This window comes from Pelophylax lessonae (assembly GCF_965119305.1).
Source record: "Pelophylax lessonae genome assembly, chromosome: 11".
NCBI classification, from domain to species: Eukaryota; Metazoa; Chordata; class Amphibia; order Anura; family Ranidae; genus Pelophylax; species Pelophylax lessonae.
Genome location: NC_138778.1, coordinates 222,823,304 through 222,840,146, shown reverse-complemented (window position 1 = coordinate 222,840,146; position 16,843 = coordinate 222,823,304). Strand labels below are relative to the sequence as shown.

At 46.6% G+C, this 16,843-nt stretch overlaps 1 protein-coding gene across 1 annotated transcript in view; it reads right to left on the bottom strand.

Annotated features, from left to right (window-relative positions):
* The window catches only part of ATP9A (ATPase phospholipid transporting 9A (putative)), a 224,871-nt gene that overhangs the window by 137,504 nt on the left and 70,524 nt on the right, over window positions 1-16,843 (bottom strand). Inside the window, exons 7-9 of the mRNA XM_082272178.1 lie at window positions 15,977-16,071; window positions 9,996-10,076; window positions 7,288-7,363 (exon numbers count right to left, since the gene is read on the bottom strand). Of these exons, the coding sequence (XP_082128304.1) occupies window positions 7,288-7,363; window positions 9,996-10,076; window positions 15,977-16,071 (252 nt within the window). The remainder of the gene's footprint in view (window positions 1-7,287; window positions 7,364-9,995; window positions 10,077-15,976; window positions 16,072-16,843) is intronic.

Genomic DNA, 16,843 nt, shown 5'->3' with positions numbered 1-16,843 from the left:
TGCACAACGAAGGCAAAACAATATCCTCGTTAAGATGGAATTCCGAAACTCGTTTCGGCAGAAAAGAAGGATTAGGTCGCAAGACCACCTTATCCAAATGAACAACCAGGTACGGAGACTTGCAGGACAAAGCCGCCAGTTCCGACACTCTGCGAGCCGAAGTGATCGCCACCAAAAAGGCGACCTTTTTGGACAACATAGACAACGAGATCTCCCTGATCTGTTCAAAAGGAGCACGTTGTAACACAGATAGAACGAGATTCAAGTCCCAAGGGGGCAAAGGATCCCTCCTAGGAGGAACCAGATGCCGCACACCCTGAATAAAAGTGCCAACCAAGGAGTTGGAAGCCACGGGACGTTGAAACAGAACGGCCAGCGCAGACACCTGACCCTTTATCGTAGCCAGCGCCAAACGCTGATCGACACCCGTCTGAAGGAAAGACAGCACACGGGAAACCGAGTACGTGCGGGGTGAAAACCCCCTGGACTCACACCAGGCAAAATAGGCCTTCCAAGTACGGTAATAAACCTTCCCCGAGGAAGACTTCCTCGCGTTGATCAAAGTATGAACGACCTCTGGAGAGAGACCCTTCTCCTTCAGGACCTCGGTCTCAACAGCCAGGCCGTCAAAGCCAGCGACTGTAAAGCAGGATGGTAAATCGGTCCTTGAGACAGTAGATCGTCTCGAAGAGGCAGACGCCAAGGGGCGTCGACCGCCAGATTCACGAGGTCTGCGTACCAGGACCGGCGAGGCCAGTCCGGTGCCACAAGAATCACCGTGCTGCGTTCCGAGTGTAACCTGCGAAGGAACCTGGACAGCAACTGAATCGGTGGAAACGCGTACATCAGCCTGTACTGATGCCACGGGGCCACTAACGCGTCCGACGCGTCTGCCCGAGGGTCGCGCGTCCTTGCCACGAACCTCTTCACCTTGTAGTTGAGACGAGACGCGAACAGGTCCACATCTGGAAGACCCCACTTCGCGCACAACATCTGGAAGACAGCCGGGTGGAGAGACCATTCCCCCTGATCCAGGGTCTGGCGACTCAGATAGTCCGCCTGCCAGTTCTCCACTCCCGGAATGTGAACCGCCGTTATCGCCGGGACATGAGTCTCGGCCCAAGACAGAATGTCGGCCACTTCTCGAGCCGCTCGGGCACTCCTGGTGCCCCCTTGGTGGTTGATGTAGGCCACCGCCGTGGCATTGTCCGTCTGCACCCGAACCGGCCAGCCCTGCAGCCGGTCCGTCCAGCGATGAAGACAGAGCCTTATCGCACGCAATTCCAGAATGTTGATCGGGAGGGAAGACTCCCCCTCCGACCAGGTCCCCTGGGCGGACAGAACGCCCAGAACACCACCCCAGCCCGACAGGCTGGCATCCGTGGTGACTACGAGATCGGACGAAACTACTTGCCCCCGGACACCAACGGGGACTGGAGCCACCACAGAAGGTTTTCCCTGGTGCGATGACTCAACGAGATCTGAAGATCCAGAGGTTGAGGTCGCCCGTCCCACTGGGACAGGATCTCCGCTTGGAGACCCCGCGTGTGAAACTGCGCGAAAGGAATCGCCTCGAAGGCCGAGACCATCAATCCCAGACATCTCATACACGTCCGCAGAGACGAGTGTGGAACGTCCCTGAGGGACCTGACTTCCTCCTGAAGAGTCCTGAGTTTGTCTTCCGGCAGGAAGACCTTCGCCTGCACCGAGTCCAGTATCATTCCCAGATAGGGGAGACGAACCGACGGACTCAGTGTCGACTTTGGAACATTTATCGTCCAACCAAACTCCTGCAGAGTTTGCATTGTGACAGACAGGTCCTTCTCCAGACCCTGTCTGGTCGCAGACCGAACCAGAATGTCGTCCAGATACCCCAGGACAGAAATGCCCTGGGCCCTCAATAATGCCAGAACCGGTGCAAGCACCTTGGTGAAGACCCGCGGAGCCGAGGCGAGACCAAAGGGCAACGCCACGAACTGGTAGTGATCCTCCGCAATGGCAAATCGAAGGTATCTCTGATGACCCTCGAATATGGGGATGTGAAGGTACGCATCCTTCAAATCGATGGAGGCCATGAATTCCCCCGGAACCAGGGCAGCCACCACCGAGCGCAGGGATTCCATGCGGAACTTGCGAACCCGCACAGAGCGGTTCAGAGCCTTCAAGTCCAGAATCGGACGAACCTTGCCCTCCTTCCTGGGCACGGTGAACAGATTGGAATAAAACCCCCGAAATCTGTCCCGATGAAGCACCGGAACCACCACTCCCTGAGCCCTCAGGTCCCGCACCGCCAGGTGCAGATCCCGCAGGCGCTCTGGAGACAGTTGAAGATTTGAGGGAAAAAATCTGCTCTCCGGCCGAGAGAGAAACTCGATCTTGTAACCAGATCGAACGATTTCCAGAACCCATCTGTCCCGCACACGGGCCAACCAGGGCTGAAGAAAACCGAGCAAGCGTCCCCCCACCCCAAAACCGGGTGAGGGCGCCCCTTCAGGCCGAACTGTTATGGGCAGCAGGTCCGGATTGGCCGGGCTTCTGTTTCCCAGACCAGGGCTTCTTCTGAGAGCCTTGGCCTTTGAACGGTTTGCCCTTGTAGTGCGGCCGAAAGGCACGAAAGGACCCCTGAGGGGGCCGAAAATTTGCATGCTTCTTCCCAGAAGCCCCCTTAGCCTTGGGGAAATGGGGCAAGAGAGTGCTCTTACCCCCGGTGATCCCCTTAATCAACACATCCAGGGACTCCCCAAAAAGGCGAGACCCATCATAAGGTAGATTGGCTAAGGTCTTACGTGAAGATTGGTCCACCGACCAACATTTCAACCAAACCAGGCGGCGAGACAACACCGCCACGCTGTGCACACGTGCAGCCAACGGAATCAGGTCCAGGTCCGCATCACACAGATACATGACACCCTGGTGGATCTGATCCACCATATCCAGGGTCGCCGCCGAGGCCGAATCGGCCACTAGGACGCGCCTAAGCATCTGCGTCCAACTTGCGATCGCCTGGGCCGCCATGAGAGAAGCAAACAGAGCCTTAAGCATAGAACCCGTAACAGAATAAGTATGACGGGCAAGAGACTCCAGTCTCCTATCCATGGCATCACGGAAAACAGGGGAACCCTCTGCAGGAATCGCAGTGGCTTTGTTCAAAACCGCAATTGCATGATCCACTGGCGGAGGCACACACCACCGTTCATCAGTGGCAGGCGAGAAAGGATAACGCAGCTTGAATTTACTTGGTACCGCAAAAGGCTTGCGCAGATCGCGCCATTGATCCTTAACAGCGCGCTGAAAATCAGCATTGCAGGGAAAAACCTGCGGCGTCCTGCGTTTTCTCTGCGTCCCATAAGCCGCCAAAGCAGCGGGGGGACACACTTCGTCCTGCAAACGTAGCGTCTGCTTAATGGAAGCAATCAACTCATCCATGATTGCAAGCTCTTCAGGCGAGCCAGGGGGAGAATTATCAACCCCCTCAACTTCAGCCTCTACCTCAGACCCCACTAGATCAAGAGAGGAGCGGGACCCCGATAGGGGGGTCCCTGCCAGAACAGCCCCATCACCTTCACCCTCAGAATCAGAGGACAGAGCAACTCTGGGCCGTTTAGTAGATTGAGCAGCCACCAGCATTTGCACCTGGGCAGCAAGGCCAGCCACAATAGTGGCTAAATCCCCCCCTGGGGGGGAAACAGCGGTCCCCTGGCTTTCCACCAATACTGTAGGAAACTTGCCCTCCTGAGAATCCATTGCCCCTGTAATGCCAGACAACCAAGGGTTAACTGCCCCCTTTTAGCAAGCGCGGCAAGCGCAGCCCACCGCACCACACTCAGGCACAATGAGACCCCCACAGGGAATATACAAACTGAGTACAGGCAATGGATAACAAGAACAGAAGGATAAAACCTGAGGAGACCCCGCTGCTGCTGCTGCCTCGATCGGTGTTCCAGGAGAGAGGAAGTGATGCTGCCAGGGCGCTCTATGTAAGCCTATGGAGGCTACAAGAAAATGGCCGCCGTGCATGTAAACCATGCGGCCGGAGCGGGCGCCGGTAAAATGGCGTCGTTTGGCGCCGAAAACGCCGCTCCACAGTGCATAAAAAACACACACATTACATCCCAATATAAGGATACATGTTAGATCGCCGCAGCGATCGCTGTATATGCCCAAACATGCCAAGAAAAAACATGCCCCACAGCACACAGCTCCTCACACTGCCCAGCCTGACACACACAGTGTCATACAGCTCCCCCCCCCCCTTGCAGCCCACAGCATGCAGCCGAGAGATAGGGAGACAAGCAGTGTGATTAAAGGCAGGTTACACAGTCCCAGACTGAGACCCCCCCAGACAGACAGGTCCCCACATAAATACACTTACCTCACATGGCGTGGGGAACCCGCACAGGCGAACAAGCCGCTGCACATGAGGCAGGGAGAGTCGCAATTCAAGACGCACAAAATGGAGGTTAAGAAACCGCACAGCGTCCGGTGAGGTAGCCACCTCACCAATCATCCCTGCACCGAACAGGGATGGGTCGTTCACTGTGCCAGGAGCGTTACCTGGCTGAACGCTCGATGGCAGACTGGGAAGCCACTGACCCACGACCTGCGACCAGGGGGATCAGCCCGAGACCCAGTCCGCATGATCCTCTTCGTCCGAAGAACTAACTAATGCTGACAAAAATAACAGCTAAGTAAAGGTAGAGAGAAAACTCAAACAAAATATTAAAAAGAAGAAAGAGTCTGGGACAAAAAGTCCCAGCACAGAGAGAGCCAGCCACTCCTGACAAGCTAGACATTAAAACTGAGATATGGTTGCAGGAAGTAGGAGGGTATTGACTGAGGGGACCACCCCTTGAGGGTGGGATATGTTAAAGCTTTATTGTTAACATATTCTGTTGCCTAGCTACTCCTTCGGAGCAAAGTCTAATACCCCCATATGTGACGAATATGAAGAGGCGGCGACTGTCGGAGGACGTAAGAGAAATACAATTTTACAATATGTACAAGGTTACAGTGTGTGGGTGTAAAACCATAATGGAATGAAGGTAATACATATACTGTGAGGTATATACGGATTTGAGGAAATCCTCCAAACCGACGCGTTTCAGGCAGATAAGCCTTTCTTCAGGGATCTGGAGAATATTGATTTCCAATTGAAAATTGGAAGTGCGACAAGCGAGTCGCAACAGGTAAAATCAAGAAGAATATAGAAGGATCTGCTGTGAAGGATGTTGTCGGTGCACCAAGAGGTACTGCCAGATGGTATCCTCCCCTCAAGGGGCTTCAGCGAGGAAGCCAGACAAATAGGCCACGGTGGCGTCTCTTGTGGGGTATGCCGGATGGTTACCGGGGAGTATTAGGAAGAAGGCTCCCAATTGCGAAGTGTGTGTTTCCAAAATGAGGGTAGTTCTCTTAGTATAGTTGTAACTGGGTAGCAGTTCAGTGGAACGTTCGTCCAGGGAGAGCAGAGGGGGAGGCTCATGCGACCCCCCCCCCAAGGTAAATAGGAATGGGACGGCCCCAATGCTGGTGCTGGGTGAAGGAGCCCAGGGATATTCAGTTACTGGCCCGGTTTGCTGGGTATGAAGTCTGGATAAAGGTGACCAAGGATTCAAGTCGATATACAGGTCCTGTGTGTGTAGCACTTTTGTGATTGAGTCCTTTGTGTCCGGGTCCAGATGGGGTCCGTAACAGCAGCTGTTCCTGGTCGTGGCTGGTTTATGGTGAAATGATGTTCTTTCCTCTTCCGGATTACGGCTCCAACAGTGCTCACTGGAACATTCAGAAGTTTAGAAATCCTTCTATAACCAATGCCATCAGTAGGTTTTGGAACAATAAGGTTATGAAGGTCTTGAGAGAGCCCTTTGCTTTTACTCATCATGAGATGTTTGTGTGACACCTTGGTAATGAGACTTTTTTTTTATAGGGCATCAGTTGAGACTGAATCAGCTGATATTAATTTGCTCTGACAAGGGACTGGATTACTTTCTAAATCCTGATAGATTTCAGCTGGTGTCTTGGCTTTCCATGCCTTTAATACTTTTTTCCTGTAACTTAATTTCTGAGCCTATTTGTTTTGGCGTCTTTGTATGTATGGATTGCATGGGTTGTTACCAACATGCGGTGAAAATTTCATGTCAATAGTATCTTTAGAAATACATTTACCTAGAAAAATGGTGACGTGTTCAATACTTATTTTACCCACTGTATGTAATGGTTTACAATCAATCACTTTAAATGTTATGTCTGTAAACAAAAAAAAAAAAAAATCAATGTTTGATTTCCGGTTCACACATATGCGATGCGGGAGTCCTGCAAATCCACTGCGGGTTCCTGCATCGCACTCAACTCACAGGCAGTTCACACTGCCATATGCGAATCGCTGAGGGGTGTGAATACAAAGTTAACGACAACCCCCAGATCGGTTTGCATATCGCACTGCGAACTGACAGTTTGGGCATGTATCAGATCGCATAGGTGTGAACCACCATGCGATCCGATTCTGCTGCGGACCCAAAAAAAAAAAAAAAGAGTCCTGTGTGTTGTGTCCGAATGCAATGCAAATTCAGTTTGCATATGCAGTTCGTAGATGAATCCGATCGCATACGACACCCAAGCGATCCGATTCTGGTGCGGACCAAAAAAAAAAGGGTCCTCTGCGTGGTGTGACCGAATGCGATGCAAATTCAGTTTGCATATGCAGTTCGTACATGAATCCGATTGCATACGACACCCATGCGATCCGATTCTGGTGCGGACCAAAAAAAAAAAAAAAGGGTCCGGTGCGACTTTGGTCCGAATGCGAAGCAAATTCAGCCATACAATCTGTATGGCTGAATTCGCAACGCCCAGACATTGCATGTGATTTGCAGAGCAGTGCGCTCCGAATCACAAGTTCCATCAATGTCATTTTCTGTACTGAGAAGAGAAATCTGACTTCCACATTTCTTAATGTAATTATCGGCTCCCTCATACAAAGTAACTCTTTTGTTTTAGGAGCACCGGCCCTTTAACTCTCATTATGAAAATCACTTCCTGTCCATCCAGCACATGTGAGGATGAAGCGGAGATGGCGATCACTTTGGCCGGCCATCACTTATAAAACGCCCTCAGGGGAGACCGGCTGTCATCTCTGCTCCCTTGTGGTGTCAGCCCAATCCAGGAGGAGAAGGAAAAAAAAATACTAATTGGTGAAACTCATTTTCTCCATGGCAGAGCCAATTATTTCCAATTACAGACAAATTAATGAGGGATTAAATTGTTAACATGCCTGGGAATGTTTGTGCTCACCTGATGCGATCACAGTGCTGGCCCACAATGTGTTCTCAATGCTTAAACTCTCATTTATGGGGGGGTCACTGTCTTCCTGCAGGGAGAGAATACATGCAACAATGTATCAATGAAGGGGCACAATAATAGCAGCAACCAATAAAAGTTCACCTTATGATGATATGCACAGTAAGGCCTCTTTCACACAGAGCGGACCGCATTGCGATCCGCTCCGGCACTTTTTTTTTTTTTTTTTTTTTACGGACACGTGTCATCCGCTTCGTATGTCCGCATATCATCCCATCCATTTGCGGATGATATACAGTCATAATGTAAGTCTATGGGATTGCGGATGTTAGCGGATGACACCGCTGACATCCGATTTTGTATCCGTTCCGTTTTTTAAACGGAACAAAAATAGGGTTCTGTTCCGTTCCAAAAAACGGAACAGAACTGAAAGGAGGAAAATCGGATGTCAGCGGATGGTCATCCGCAATGCCATTGACATACATTATGTCCGTATATCACCCGCAAAAAAATAGGATGATATACGGACATGCGGAACGCCCGTGTGAAAGGGCCCTAAGGGTCCTTTCACACGACCGATCCGATCAGATCCACCCGTCAGTTTTTCAGGCGGACCGGATAGGATCCTCCATGCAGCCCTATGGAGCAGCGGATGTCAGCGGAGACATGTCCTCTGACACGCGCTGCTATCCGATCCGATCCGATCCTGTCCGTGAAATCCAGATGAATGGAAACCCTATTTTCTATCCATCCAGCAGATCGGATGAGAACGGACAGGCGGTCATCCGATTCCCCCATAGAGGACAGCGGGGATCTGACACCTCCTCCAGATAATTAAATTCTCTCATCAGCATGAGCCATTTGTAGTCCTTATGCTGCATTACTACACTGAACAAAAGTATAAAAACGCAGCACTTTTGTTTTTGCCCCCATTTTTCATGAGCTGAACTCAAAGATCGAAGAGCCGGTTCACACTTTGAGTCGCCCCGACATTGAAGTCGCCCCGTGCAGCACGACTTCATCACGGCTTGCAAACTACATCTCTAATAGAAATCGATGCATGTCACCTCCAAGTAGTGCAGGAACCTTTTTCTAAGTCGGAGTGACTTGAGTTGCTCTGATTAGAACGGTTCCATTGCACAGAATGGGGCGCGACTGGTCGGGCGACCAAGTCGCCTGACAAGTAGTGGCAGTGTGAACCGGGTCTTAGACTTTTTCTATGTACACAAAAGGCCTATTTCTCTCAAATATTGTTCACAAATCTGTGTAAGGCTTCTTTCACATGGTCCGCCTCCATAGGCGGATCCGTGCTGCTTAGTGGGGGATGGATCCGCCAATCCCCGCTGAGCAGGCAGGTGACACCTCCCTCTCCGCTCTGTGTGCGGAGAGAGAGGTGTCAGAGCCCCATGCATCTCTATGGGGGAATCGGATGAGAGCGGACCAGCCTATCCGCTCTCATCCAATCCCATCCGATCCCCTGGACGGATGGAAAATTGGGTTGTGCTAGGAGGGGACATGTTTTAGGGACATTTGTGCTAATAGGGAGTATTGGGGGGGGGGGGGGTTTGTTCTGGGGTTGAAATTTGGGGATTGAGGGGGAATTTGTGCTGGGAGGGTGGAATTGGAGTGGGGGGTATTTGAGGGGAAATTCTAACGGTAGAGGATTTACGCTAGGAGGGGTGACTTTGTTTTGGGAGGGGGGATGTCAGCAGACAGGTGGATTTGTACTGCGAGAAAGGGACATTTATGCTTAGGGGGTAATCATTTAGATTAGTGCTCAGTTTTTTTAGGGGGAATTTTCACTGGGAGGGGGTAATTGGGGTGGGGGGGGGGGAGATAAGGTGTATTGGAGAGGAAATTGTAGTGGTAGAGGATTTATGCTAGGATTTTTTTTTTTTTGGGGGGGGGGGGGGAGAGATTTGTTTTGGGAGGGGGGGATGTCAGCAGACAGGTGGATTTGTAATGGGAGGAAGGGAAATTTATGCTTAGGGGGTAATCATTTAGATTAGTGCTCAGTTTTTTAAAGGGGAATTTTTCCTGACATGTTGAGGTGGGGGGGCGCAGTTTGGCATTTCACCCTGGGCTCTAGTTGACCTTGTCCCTGGGCTCTAGGCAACCTTGTCCCTGGGCTCTAGGCGACCTTGTCCCTGGGCTCTAGGCGACCTTGTCCCTGGGCTCTAGGCGACCTTGTCCCTGGGCTCTAGGCGACCTTGTCCCTGGGCTCTAGGCGACCTTGTCCCTGGGCTCTAGGCGACCTGGTCCCTGGGCTCTAGGCGACCTGGTCCCTGGGCTCTCGGTGACCTCGTCCCTGGGCTCTCGGTGACCTCGTCCCTGGGCTCTAAGTGACCTCGTCCCTGGGCTCTAAGTGACCTCGTCCCTGGGCTCTAAGTGACCTCGTCCCTGGGCTCTAAGTGACCTCGTCCCTGGGCTCTAAGTGACCTCGTCCCTGGGCTCTAAGTGACCTCGTCCCTGGGCTCTAAGTGACCTCGTCCCTGGGCTCTAGGTGACCTCGTCCCTGGGCTCTAAGTGACCTCGTCCCTGGGCTCTAGGTGACCTTGTCCCGACACTGGTCATAACTGATCACATGTGCAGCAACATGGCAGTTGAAGATCAAACAGAGGCCAACATGGCGGCTTCCTTGGCAGAAAATAAGGGTTTAGTTCCGCTTTAACACACAGACTAGGGGAAGAATCTGTATTTACCCGAGTGAAGGTCCCAGCAAAATTGTGGATGTCGATGTTCGGTTCTTCTGCATACACATACGATCGGATTTGCAGCAAATCCTGCAATGCAAAACAATAATTAAGTCTGAAGGAGCAATACAGAAAATTATTACATAGTTACATATAGTGAACTTGGTGTAGAGTTATTCACTTTAAGGTCAACACTAGGACAAGGGGGCGCTCTTTAGGTCCAGAGGAAAACAGATTTCATCTCCAAATATGGAAAGATTTCTTAACAGTAAGAGCTGTAAAAATGTGGAATAGACTCCCTCCAGAGGAGGTTCTGGCCAGCTCACTAGATTGCTTTAAAAAAGTCCTGGATTATTTCCTGGGTGTACATAATATAACTGGGTACTAATATTTATAGGTAAAGTTGATCCAGGGAATATCCGATTGCCTCTTGGGGGATCAGGAAGGAATTTTTCCCCTGCTGTAGTAAATTGGATCATGCTTTGCTGGGGGGTTCTGCCTTCCTCTGGATCAACTGCGGGGATAGGATTGTGTATATGGGATTGTATGGTTAGGTTTTCTTTTTTTTTATTGGTTGAGCCGATGGACTTGTGTCTTTTTTCAACCTGACTATGTAAGTTAGTAATGATGCAACTATGTAAGTATGTAACGATGTAACTATGTAAGTATGTAACTATGTAAGTATGTAACTAAGTATGTAACTATGCAAGTATGTAAGTATGTAACCAAGTATGTAACTATGTAACTATGCAAGTATGTAACTATGCAAGTATGTAACTATGTAACTATGCAAGTATGTAACTATGTAAGTATGTAACTAAGTAAGTATGCAACTATGTAACTAAGTAAGTATGCAACTATGTAACTATGTAACTATGCAAGTATGTAACTATGTAAGTATGCAAGTATGCAACTATGTAACTATGCAAGTATGTAAGTTTGTAACTATGTAACTATACAAGTATGTAACTATGTAAGTATGTAACTATGCAAGTATGTAATTATGTAACTATGTAACTAAGTATGTAACTATGCAAGTATGTAAGTTTGTAACTATGTAACTATACAAGTATGTAACTATGTAAGTATGTAACTATGCAAGTATGTAATTATGTAACTATGTAACTAAGTAACTATGCAAGTATGTAACTATGTAACTAAGTATGTAACTATGCAAGTATGTAACTATGTAACTAAGTATGTAACTATGTAAGTATGCAAGTATGCAACTATGTAACTATGCAAGTATGTAAGTTTGTAACTATGTAACTATACAAGTATGTAACTATGCAAGTATGTAACTATGCAAGTATGTAATTATGTAACTATGTAACTAAGTATGTAACTATGCAAGTATGTAATTATGTAACTATGTAACTAAGTATGTAACTATGTAACTATGCAAGTATGTAACTATGTAACTAAGTATGTAACTATGTAAGTATGTAACTATGTAAGTATGTAACTATGTAACTAAGGCTGGCCATACACTATACAATTTTCTTGTTCAACTTTCCTTTAGATTTACCAAAACCATGTGATATGAGGTCAAACCTAAACACTTTCAATTTGTATGCAGTCAGGCAGGCCCTTGCACTACATAGTTTAAGGTAAATCTAAAGGAAATTGAATAAGAAAATTGTATAGTGTATGGCCAGCCTAAGTATGTAACTAAGTATGTAACTAAGTATGTAACTAAGTATGTAACTATGCAAGTATGTAACTATGTAACTAAGTATGTAACTATGCAGTGTTTTCCTATGAGCACAGCGGCAGCATACACAGCGATTCCCGTCCATTCATACAAGCTGTAAGTGTGAAACATCTGTGTGCCCCAAGGCCATGGCTGATTGCTGGCAGATGAGACGCTGATCACTGACAGTTTAAGTTGCACCCGCGCTTACACTAATAATACCAAACTAATGGCTTAGTCAATGACAAAACAAATCAAGGGATATCTAAAAGAAAAGCTGCAAAAACCTCAAGTGATCCAACGGGATGGGGAGGAGGGGGGGGGGGGGGTGGATGAAGTTGTAGATCTGTAAAAAATGGAGCAAAGATAATTCACACAAATCACATGACTTTGATGACTTTAAAACATATTTAGTCTACATCCATCCTATAAAAATGATGCTGAAAGAATATCTTTGAATAGTTTTTTTTACTTTACTTGATTTACGTTACACATTGCCATCGATTGAATACCTTTTTGACTGCACACCCTGAGTCTCACAGTGTGCATTAGAAGCTGCAGCAAGTCAGATAGAGCCCCGCCTCATTTCCTGGCTGGAGGATGTCCGGCTTCATCTAAGAAGGGGTCGGCAGACCCTCCCACAGTGGGGGGGGAGGGGAGGGGTGATGTGAACGGGGGCAGAGGACACTGTTTTGGGGGTTATAGGACACTATAGGGGGGTGATATTAAAGGGGGCAGAAGACACTACCTTCGGGGGAGCAGGACTGTGGGGGGAGTGGGGCAGAGGACACTACAGTGGGGGGGGGGGGTGATGTGAACGGGGGGGCAGAGGACACTACAGTGGGGGGGGTGATGTGAACGGGGGGGGGGCAGAGGACATGGTTTTGGGGGCAGAGGACACTACAGTGGGGGGGGGGTGATGTGAACGGGGGCAGAGGACACTACTTTTGGGGGAGCAGGACTGTGGGGGGAGTGGGACAGAGGACACTACAGTGTGGGGGGGGGTGATGTGAACGGGGGGGGCAGAGGACACGGTTTTGGGGGTTACAGGACACTATAGGGGGGGGTGATATGAAAGGGGGCAGATGACACTACTTTGGGGGGAGCATGACCGTGGGGGGAGTGGGGCAGAGGACACTACAGTGGGGGGGGGGGGTGATGTGAACGGGGGGGCAGAGGACACGGTTTTGGGGGCAGAGGACACTACAGTGGGGGGGGTGATGTGAACGGGGGGGCAGAGGACACGGTTTTGGGGGTTACAGGACACTATAGGGGGGTGATATGAAAGGGGACAGATGACACTACTTTGGGGGGAGCATGACCGTGGGGGGAGTGGGGCAGAGGACACTACAGTGGGGGGGGGAGGGGGATTATGTGAAGGGGCAGAGGACACTGGAATCCCTTACCCAAAATGGTGGCGCCAGCAGCCGAGAGAGGATTCAAGAATCGGCTTGGGTGAGGACACCCCGGGATCCCTAGACAGGCAAGTGCCCTAATAGTAAATGTCAGTAGCTACAGTATTTGTTTGGTGGGGGGGGCTGGAGCTTCACTTTACCCACTTCCGGACCGCCCCATGACAGATATTCTGCTACAGGGCGGCCGTTCTGCGCAGGCTGATGTATATTTACATACTTCTGCTTAGGGGGCGGGCACGTGAGCCACATCTGCTGTGATTGCTTACAGCAGAGGCCAAACTGCAGGTGCCGGCTAATGGATGTCTGCTGGCATCCGCCGATCGTCAGATGGAGATACAGAACAAAGCTTTGTCTATGTAAACAAGGCAGAGCTCCAATCTGACAGAGGGAAAGTCATGGATTTTGTGTCCCTGCAAAGCAGGGGAAAAAAATCCAATTACATCCCTTAGTAAAAGCTGCACACACATGACACAAAAACACTGGCTAGGCACACATTTAACCCTTTGATCGCCCCTAGATGTTTAACCCCCTCCCCAGGCCAGTGTCATTAGTACAGTGACTGTGCTTCAGTACAGAGGCAGAACAGCAATCTGTCAGTACAGAAGGCATGGTCTTTTGTCTCTGCAAAGCAGGGGCACTGATCCATGCCTTTTCCTAGTACAAGCACCTCCCCACAGTAGTAAAAACACTGGTTAGGCACACATTTAACCCTTTGATCACTCCTGATGTTAACCCCTTCCCGGCCAGTGTCATTAGTACAGTGACTGTGCATATTTTTAGCACTATTAACTGTATTATTGTCACTGGTCCCCAAAAGTGTCAGTTAGTGTCCGACTGTACGCCGCGATATCGCAGTCCCACTACAAGTCGCTGATTGCCGCCATTACTAGTATAAAAATCTAAATAAAAATTCCAGTATATCGTCCATAGTTTGCAGATGCAATAACTTTTGTGCAAACCAATCAGAATACATTTATTGGGATTTTTTTTTTTTTTACCAAAAATATGTAGCAGAAAAATTTGGTCTAAACGGATGAAATTTGATTCTTTAAATTTTTTTAATTGGCTGTGTTTTATAGCAGAAATTTAAAAAAATTTTCTCAAAATTGTCGGCCTTTTTTTGTTTATAGCGCAAAAAACCTCAGGAGATGGTCAAATACCACCGAAAGAAAGCTCTATTTATGGGGAGAAAAAAAAAAACACAAAATACATTTTGTTTGGGTACGGTGTCACACATTGTCAGTTAAATAAATACAGTGCTGTATCGCAAAAAATGAATTGTAAAAGTTTCTAACCAGGAAAATGGCCACACTCCGCTCTGTTCCGGTATGTGATGACGTCACAGGTCAAAGCTCCACCCTACTCGTTTCATCATCAAAAGACGTCATCGGGGGGGGGGGGTACTTTATATTCACTTTGGTGTTATTCTATTAAGGAGCACTACACTTCTCGGTATTATTTTTGCATGTGTGTGACCAGCAAATGCTTTTTAATGTGGTTAAGTGGGTCTGAGCGCAGGGGGGGGGTCTCTCGCTCTCTCTCTCTTATATATATATATATATATATATATATATATATATATATATATATATATAGATAGATAGATAGATATATCCCTTTCAATCTCTCTATCCATCTATCTATCTATATATAAGGTACACTTATGTGGGTCTGAGTGCAGGCTTTCTATATATATATATATATATATATATATATATATATATATATATATATATCCCTTTCTATCTATCTATCTATCTATCTATCTATATATAAGGTACACTTATGTGGGTCTGAGTGCAGGTTTTCTATATTATATATATATATATATATATATATATAACCTGCACTCAGACCCACATAAGTGTACCTTGTATATATATATATATATATATATATATATATATATATATATATATAAAAATAAAGAGATAGGAAGGGATATATATATATATATATATCTATATATATATATATATATATCTATATATATATATATATATATATATATCTATCTCTATCTCCATATATCCATCTACAAGGTACACTTATGTGGGTCTGAGTGCAGGTTTTCTATATATATATATACATATATATATATATATATATATATATATATATATAGAAAACCTGCACTCAGACCCACATAAGTGTACCTTGTATATATATATATATATATATATATATATATATATATATATATATATATATATATAAAAATAAAGAGATAGGAAGGGATATATATATATATATATATATATATATATCTATATATATATATATCTATCTCTATCTCCATATATCCATCTACAAGGTACACTTATGTGGGTCTGAGTGCGGGTTTTCTCTCTCTCTCTATATATATTATATATATATATATATATATATATTTTTTTTTTTTAAATATATATATATATATATATATATATATATATATATATATATATATATATATATATATATATATATATATATATATATATATATATATATATATATATATATACATACATACATATACACACACCTATCGGGATCTCTTTTTTTTTTTTTTAGCAAAAACAAAAATAGCAGAATCCATTTTGTCCGAAATTTTAATATTGTTTTTAAAAAATGTTTTTTTTTTAGTTTATATTAAAAAAAAAAAAAAAAAAACCTAGTAATACCACCAAAAGAAAGCTCTGTTTGGGTGAAAAGAAATGATATATATTTAGTTTAGGTACAGTGTTGCATGACAGCACAATTAACAGTAAAATTAGTGCAGTGCCGAATAGCAAAAAATAGCCTGGTAATAAAAAGGGATGGGGGGGTAAAACTTTCAGCTCTTAATGGATTAAAATTGCCTTTCACCCTAAATTTAAGTAAAGAGAAGGAAGACTTACTGCTGCTGTAGGCAGTCTTTGTGTGCAGGATACCGGCAAACGAAGCTTCCAGTCTGTCTCACCATCCAGTTGGTCAGTCCTCAGGAAGCAAGAGCCTATGAGAAGACAGAGGATCCTTACTATAAAAACATTGCACTTTATTAAAGAAAAATCCCAAATATCAACCAGGGGCCACAGATGGTAATAACCTGACAGCAAGTAGTGATTAGTAATATTTAACGGGACTGGTTTTATAATGCTGAAGAGGTTTCAAACCGCCAAATTTTGGGTTGTCCCAAGAAATGTAATAGAGGGGAAATCTTCCAATGGGGACACTAGTTCTGGTGACCTGGGGGGTCCCCATAGAATTCCCTTAATTTGCAGGGATTTCCTCTCACTTCCTGTTTGGTTATGGAACAGGAAGTGAAGGAAAGTCTCTGCAATGGGACAGAGATGGTAAAAAAAAATAAAAATAAAACTGACCGGGGTTATAACCCTCCCTTACTCTATGTAAAATTAAAAAAAGGTTTGCCTAAAGTTCTACTTTAAGAACAAACCTACAGAGACTGTCTTGTTTGTAACCCAGGGACTGCCTGTACTATTAGGGCTCTTTCACACAGGCGGACCGTTCAGATCCGCCTGTCTGTTTTTTTGGCAGATCTGAACGGTCCCCCCATGCATCCCTATGGGGCATCGGATGTCAGCGGAGACATGTCCGCATCTGGACGGATGGAAACCCTATTTTCCATGCGTCCAGCGGATCGGATGAGAACGGGCCGACAGTCCGTTCCCATCCGATTTCCCCCATAGAGATGCATGGGGAACTGACAGCTGTGTCTCCGCACACAGACAGCGCAGAGACACAGCTGTCATCCTCCTGCTCAGCGG